A 7,733-nucleotide genomic window follows, 5' to 3' on the forward strand; every position below is an offset into this window, starting at 1 on the left:
TTAATTTTTATTTTGTCAATATACACTGTATATGATTATTATGGCCCATCACCGATACCTCTTTTTTGAGTGTTCTGTGATAAACATGAAGATATGAGTTTTGCTGAATCCCTGTCTTTTACGATTTCTATTTAATAAATAAGGATTAAATTATATACGGTATTAGCAGAAAACAGTAAGTTGTTTTAGATACTGGAGAGAAAAAATGGAAAGCTAAATTTGTAAATCTACATACAGATACAAGAACAGCCTCTTGTGGCATAATAGCCACTGATGATATAAATAAGCTATTGGTTTTCTTGTAAATGTTGATAAATGAACATACACACCTACCTTGTTATTACTTGTTACATAATGAGGTTTGAAGAGGCAGTCAGTAACTGAAACCTAGGTCTGTCTGGCTCTAGAGCTCTGTGGTGTCAACCCCCATGCTGAGAAGTTTACACAGGAAGTAGGCAGCTGCTACTATTCAGTCATTTGTGGAAGAGATGGTTTCTGTGCCTGCCCCACCCAGTTATGACTTCCTGCAAGTTAGCAATTAATCAAAGTATGGTTATCTCCTCACAGCCTGAATTACAGGTAACTTATAGATAAGCAATACCAAATTTACAATTCTACACTTCAATTTTTAAAATTTTAGTGACCCAAACTTGCAAATGTCTTAAGTTTAAGGATACTCCCCTGTACACAAAAATGACATAATTTCCATGTAATTTTCAACAAATATTTATGTGGTTATCCATATACTAGTGGTGCTGTTTGATTCTTCCTTTTAGCTCTTATTTAGACAATAAGGTGACTCTGTGATGCCAAAAGCTACATTGGGGCTAATAACACAACTACTTTTGAACTGCACAAAAGCACGTCAGTATTAGGATGTGTTTTCCTAATATTATTAGTTAAGCTAGGAGAAACTTAACCAATAATATTACTTAAATTCCAAAACACCCTGTGGACAGCAGGGGTGGACATGGGAGCACGCATTAGAACAGTTCACACCATCTGGCCTGGAACATGCAGCTCACTGGTGGCTGAAGAGGGGACATGAGACAGGCATGTCTGGAAGGCAGGCCATGCTCACTGACAGAGAGTGAACGTGCCTACAGTGGAGAAGTGGCTCCAAGCCAGGATGCTAAACAGGGTTGCTGACAAAAGGCAGAGTCTCAGGAAAGAGTGGGATGCGATGCTGCCAAGCCCGAGAATTCTGTGCATAGGAAAGGATTATTTTAATGTACAGCAATGTCTGCAAAGTGGTGAAGAGATCCCAGAAAGGAGAGTAAAAAGGAAGAGTCCAAAGAGTGAGTGTCCCTGACAGCAGTTTCAGGCATCAAAGTTTCCAAGACTATGTTGACTGATTTGTATTAAATAAAAAAGCGCTTGGAAGGTACACTGAGGTACATAAGTAAGTTTACAGCTGTCAGAATTTTCAAAGTATGTACTTATGCAGCTGAACCATGCAAACATGTGATTTTAATGGGCAAGACTTGAAAATACTGAAATATCTTCAAGTGCTCACGTCTGCTGATAGGTAATGGGGCAGTTATTATTTATTCTCAGAAAACAAAGTTAGTTTTAAAATGCAGTACCAAAACAAATGCTTTAAAGCACGTTCATATGAAAAGTTGTTAAAATAATATTCTTTTAATAAGTTTAAGCTTCCAGAGAAATATACTGGGAAAGACCCAGATATCTCCTTCAACAAAGAAAACGACTTCTTCATTCTCTTTATACTTTACTTCATATTACAAGTTTTGTGCTACTGTTAGATGATATATTAATTTTATTTTCACTACATAAATTGAGGAAGAAACAGAATCAGATCCAAATATATTACAAGGCATTAGGGAAGTGTATTTGTTGCCAAAAAGAAAATTGTCTGAAATATACTTTCAAAATTGAAACAGACTTGTTTAAAAGCACTATTGTGGCCTCCTTTCTTGTTTAGAATATAACCAGGTTTTCATTAAAGTATCAATAAATGGATTTAACAAATTCTCTCATAAAGTTAACATTCTGAATGTTCCAAAAAATCATATTCAACATATTCTTCCAGTTGTTTCAAGATGCTTGGGTTATCCGTGACTGGAAAGTGTAAAGGTGCTCTGGTGGCATCAGTGGGCAGCTGACTTTGGGTTTTAAAAGCACAATTTAGAGTCTTGAAGAATGGCATCAACTGACTAATGCTGGAAACAGAATGCTGGCGCAGAAGAGGGAATTCACTCTTCACAGTGACCTCATCAGAGCTGCTAATTTCCTGTTTAAAAAAAAAAAACCCACAAAAAACGATATGGCATTACCAAGGGACAGAGATGCCTGTGAGCACACGCATGCAGCAGAGCCTGAGATCAGTTCTTTATGAACATTCATTACCAGCACTAATGACAGGGGCACAAGCGAAATTCTCACTCTCCTGTGACCATGCGCCCTCGGGTCTCGCCCCTGCCATTCTTCCTAGTGGGCTCCTCCCCCTCCTGGCTCTAGTTAATAGAGGAACTTGAGGAGTAACACGAGTTCTCTGTGACTGTGTTAACCAGAAAGCTTTACCTCTTAGCAACTGGGATGAGGAAGTGGTGTTTATGACATAAATAATTTATGACCATCTCCAACTTTTAAAACTAAGAACAATTCTGAAAATTCATATTATTCAATTATTCAGTTACCAAAATCAAGTGATTTGTAAAGTACGTTACTAACTGCTTAGCCCTTCTCCCTTTGCCATGAACATAATTTTTAAAAGGAAAACATTTACCCCATATTTTAATTTTAGAAGTTCTAGAATCCTAACAGTGTGGGGTTTGCATTCTTGGTGATTCTCCTCCAGATCTGACAGGAAGGCATGGCCCTCTGTGTCCACTTCTGGAACAAATGCCCACCTGTAACTGGAAAAAAGAAACCCGAGGTCAGGAATGCTGGCTTAGAGTCCACTTAAAAGAATTTTTTTAATGGTTTTATTAAGATATAAGTCACATACCATTCCCATTTAACATGTACAATTCAGTGGCTTTTATGATATTCACGGAGTTGTACATCTATCACAATTTTGGAGTATTTTTATTACCCCCCAAAGAAACCCTGCTCCCTTCAGCCATCAACCCCCAATCTCCTATATTCCCTTGACCTAGCCAACCACTAATCTGCTTTCTGTCTCTATAGATTTTCTGGACATGCCATATGAATACAATCATATAACATGTTCCTTTGTGACTGGCTTCTTTCACTTAGCGTAGTATTTTCAAGGTTCATCCATGTTGTAGCACATATCAGTACTTCATTTCTTTTTATTCCTGAACAGTATTTCACTGTATGGATATACTTCATTCATCAGTTATTTATCCATTCATCAGTTGATGACCATTTGGGTTGTCTCCACTTTTTGCCTATAATAAATAATGCTGCTATGCACATTCAAGTACATCAGAACCCACTTTTTAAACAACAGACTTTCTTTTGTAGATCAGTTTTAGGTGCACAGCAAAATTGAGCAGAAAAGTACAGACATTCCCATATATCCCCATCCCCATACAGCCTCTCCCACTATCCATATCCCACACCAGAGTGGTACATTTGTTACAGCTGATGAACGAATGACATTGACTTGCCATTATCACTCAAAGTCAGAGTTTACATCAGGGTCCACTCTTGGTGCTGAACATTCTGTGGGTTTGGACAAATGTATAATGACATGTATCCACCATTACAGTATCATACAGAGTAGTTTCACTGCCCTAAAAATCGTGTCTACCTCCTTCCCCAATGCTTGGCAACCACTGCTCTTTTTACTGTCTCCATAGTTTTGCCTTTGCCAGAATGTCATATACTTGGAATCATACAGTATGTACCTTTTTCAGATGGGCTTCTTTCATTTAGTAATATGCATGTAAGAGAACTCACTTTTTAACCACAAACATTTCTACATGACTACTCTCTTTTCTGGGGTAGGACAGAGAGAAGGAGCCTCTGGGTCAGAGTGAAGTTAAATGTCTGAGCAGCTGTATTAAGTCTATAGGAAATGTAAGCCTAAGGGTCAAAGCGAATTGGAGACATCCTGCTCCAAATAAAAGTACTCATATTTAACTAAAAACAGACAAAAAAAATCAACACAAATGCAGTGAGGCCCACCAGTGAGAGACTCTTGTTTCAGAAGCATTCAATAGCAAAAACCACCTAAACACACAAATACCACCCCTCCCCCCGCAACATGTTCACAACCACTGCTGTGAGTCAAATTCACGAAATGACAGATGTGGCAAGTAATCTGAAACTTGGTATTCTCAGCTGGCTCATCCGCCACTGGAAACCCATACTGTGGCTTCTCATCAACTGCACTTGAAAGAACAAGTGAAAGTGCCCAGGAAAGAAAAATCACCTGCTTCAGAAAGGACACACAGTCTTATATGACTTACATTTGAAACAGTGGCATCTTGTCAGGTGGAAAAGAAAGTGCTGTGTCCAAGAACTTGCAAGCTGATAAATATAAGGTGAATTCACTCTGGGGTATCTCCCCCATTGAGGGCCCATTTCCATCTGGGACTGAAACTTTGACTCTGTTTATTTTGTTGCTGTTTCTATAAATTTGTAAAGAAATTCTTGTTATAAATTAATTCACACCTGCTGTAGTCCATTCACCTATGAAATGTCCATAAGAAGGATTTTCCTTTTAAGAAATTTTCAAAATAGCTGGTCCCTCCCAAGTACTCGAAGAAAACAGTGTTTAGCATTAGATAACCCTGCATCGTAAAGTGATGTCCATTAGCCTTGGCCCCCTTCCACACACGTGCACAGACCTTGCACTACTCACCTCAATGATTCATCTTCCTCTTTCAGATCCTCTTCAAGCTGTGTAAATGTCTGAATCTTAAAAAGAAAATGTGCATTCAATTTACTAGTTGAGAGGTTAAATCTACCCAGATTTATATGTCTATAAAAAACTAGTAAATAGTATCAAACGGTACAAATTAGTTGGAATAACTGACAGGTGAGAGATCAAAGATGGTTACAGGATAAAATATTCTCTATTTAACCAAGAGCTGACTGTGTGCTACTAACCTATGTGCAAGTTAATTGAAAACAAGCTTTAGATAAAATTTGATACCTATGAAATGGCATATTATATTTTAATGAAAAATCATTTTAAAAGCTCCAACCTTGCTTTCAAGAGTACAATACTTATACTCACCAATTCAGAGACCATTATTGGCCACAATGAAGTCAAATGTTGAGGAGATATTCTTAACAGCAAAACTCTGAAAAAAAGAAACATCTGAGCAGCAACTGTGGGTGTCTGTCCAACTCTGAGATTGTCTGTCAGGCGTTCTAAGGAAAGAAGATTTTAAAGATGTCACACAAATATGCAACTTGGGGTTTCTCATTAGACAAAGAAGAAACATAAAATTATAACTGCTTTGACATTTCAATGACCACCCCGTGTAAGACATGAGTGTTAGGAGAATGTTTCTGTGCACACAGTCTACCCCAGCCCTCTTCTATGTGAAGTAAGGCAGTTTCATAGCCCTTGTTAAAGGAAGTGAATCAAATGACTTTATCCCCCTGCCACAGCAGAGCAGAAAGACAGGATCTAACCCCAGAAATCCCTTGGATGACCAAGGACCACTTATATTTTCTTCTAAGAATATGAATTACGAGACACAGAAACCAAAGACAGCCCTTGGTGAGTGATGGGTTTTTATAATCATAGAGAATGGCTGCAGACAATACCATACTCGGGGGGCGATGGGTGGAAAGTGAAGCAGGTGAATAAAACAGATTTAATTCTGTAAAGTTTAGATTTGATGGCCATGACAAACTTTAATTCCTTCAGAGGGGAGAAAAGTTGTGAGTTAAACTTTCCAGTTCTTAACACTCAACATTCTTCCCCACTGAAGTAATTATTCGTAGAATGATACCCTCCCTCCCCCCATAGCTTAAGGTTTCTTAGGAATGTAACAAATTATTGCAGCAAACAGCTGAACTATAGTCATCTAGCTAAGATTTGCTGTGGTACATTAGTAATGAACTTCTCTTTACTTGAGCTAGCTTAACTGTGCTTTTATTTCCTGCCTTTAAAAGTACCCTGACCACAGGCTGGCTGGCCAGCTCACTTGGGAGACGTGGTGGTGATAACACCAAGGTCAAGGGTTAAGATCCACCCCCAACCACAGAATAAAAAAAAAAAAAAAAAAAAAGTACTCTGACCAAAGGAAGAATCATGCATTAGCTCAGACACTGGACAATAAGTTGTGATTTTAAAAAGTAGTTTTTGTGGTTGGTTCTGGACACCATGAAGTAAGTACATTAAATCTTGTTCCTTCTCTAATTATAATAAAAAACCTTGAACAAAATATATACACCAACTATCAGAAGACTGAAAGGTGAAGAAAAGAAGGCAAGGCTGGATAGGAACTTTAGGGACTTAAGGAATGACATCTTGTTCCTTCTCTAATTATAATAAAAAACCTTGAACAAAATATATACACCAACTATCAGAAAACTGAAAGGTGAAGAAAAGAAGGCAAGGCTGGATAGGAACTTTAGGGACTTAAGGAATGACATGTAGTGAGTTCCCTAGGGTTTTTTATTTTTTATTTTCTTCTGGCCTGGGCATCTGAGAAGACTATCACTTGGAATGCCAAAAATCTTAACTTGAATGAGGAAAGGCAATCAAAACACACCAATGCTGAGATAGTATGGAGGTTGGTATTATTAGAAAAGGATTTGCAAGCTGCTACCTAAAAATACTCCAATAATCAATTATAGATGTTCTTAACAAATAAAAAATAAAAAGTCTCAGCAAAGAAATAAGAGATACCAAGAAGAACCAAATGGAAATTTTAGAATTAATAAAATACAATCAAAAAATACGAGAACTCACTGGATGAGCTTAATAGCAGAATGGAGATGACAGGAAAGAAGGAAGTTGAAATGGATTCAACCAATTATTCAAACTGAACAAAGGAGAGAAAAAAGGTTGAAAAAAAAAATTGAAGAGAATCTCAGAGACCTGTGTGACAACAGAAGATCTGACATTCGTGTTAGCAGAGTTCCAGAAGGAGAGGCAAAAAAGAGTACAGGTTGGAAAAATATGTGAAGAAATAATGAAAACTTCCCAAATTTGCTGAGACATAAATCTACAGATATAAGAAGGCGAGTAAACTATAAAAAGGATAAACCCAAAGAAATCCATGCCAGACACATCATAAGCAAATTTCTGAAAACTAAAGACAAAGAAAAAATTCTTGATAGTAGTCAGAGAGAAGTGACACATTATCTAAAAGGGAACAATAATTAGAATGACAGCAGATTTCTTGTCAGAAACCAAAGCCAGAAAAAAGCAGCATATTTTTAAAGTGCTAAAAGAAAAGAACTTCAACCCAGAATTCTATTTCTAATGAAAATATTCTTCAAGAATGAAGGTAAGCTCCCCACCCCCAAACCAAAATGAATGAAGGTGAAATAAACACAGTCTAGGAGAAGGTAAACTAAGAATCTGTTGCCAGCAGATCTGCTCTAAAAAAATGGCAAAATAAAATTCTTCAAACAGATAGGAAATGATGACAGGACTGATGGAGAATAGAGCAGTGGTTTCCAGGGGTTAGGGTTGGTGGGGGGTGTGACTATAAAGGGAATGACAAAAGAAAGTTGCTTTGTGTTGATAGAAGGGTTCTGCCTCCTGGTTGTGATGCTGGCTACAAGAACTTATACATGCAGTACTTTTACAGACCTAGACACACACACAC

The 7,733-nt window shown here is 37.6% G+C and overlaps 1 protein-coding gene across 1 annotated transcript in view; it reads right to left on the reverse strand.

Annotated features, from left to right (window-relative positions):
• Positions 1 to 1,622: 1,622 nt before the first annotated feature.
• Positions 1,623 to 7,733, reverse strand: part of DOPEY2 (dopey family member 2) — a 114,516-nt gene continuing 108,405 nt past the window's right edge. Inside the window, exons 32-36 of the mRNA XM_008575721.1 lie at positions 5,177 to 5,324; positions 4,799 to 4,854; positions 4,404 to 4,565; positions 2,750 to 2,879; positions 1,623 to 2,254 (exon numbers count right to left, since the gene is read on the reverse strand). Of these exons, the coding sequence (XP_008573943.1) occupies positions 2,006 to 2,254; positions 2,750 to 2,879; positions 4,404 to 4,565; positions 4,799 to 4,854; positions 5,177 to 5,324 (745 nt within the window). The 3' untranslated portion in view covers positions 1,623 to 2,005. The remainder of the gene's footprint in view (positions 2,255 to 2,749; positions 2,880 to 4,403; positions 4,566 to 4,798; positions 4,855 to 5,176; positions 5,325 to 7,733) is intronic.

This window comes from Galeopterus variegatus, unplaced genomic scaffold (assembly GCF_000696425.1).
Source record: "Galeopterus variegatus unplaced genomic scaffold, G_variegatus-3.0.2 Scaffold1226, whole genome shotgun sequence".
In the NCBI taxonomy this organism is placed as follows: Eukaryota; Metazoa; Chordata; class Mammalia; order Dermoptera; family Cynocephalidae; genus Galeopterus; species Galeopterus variegatus.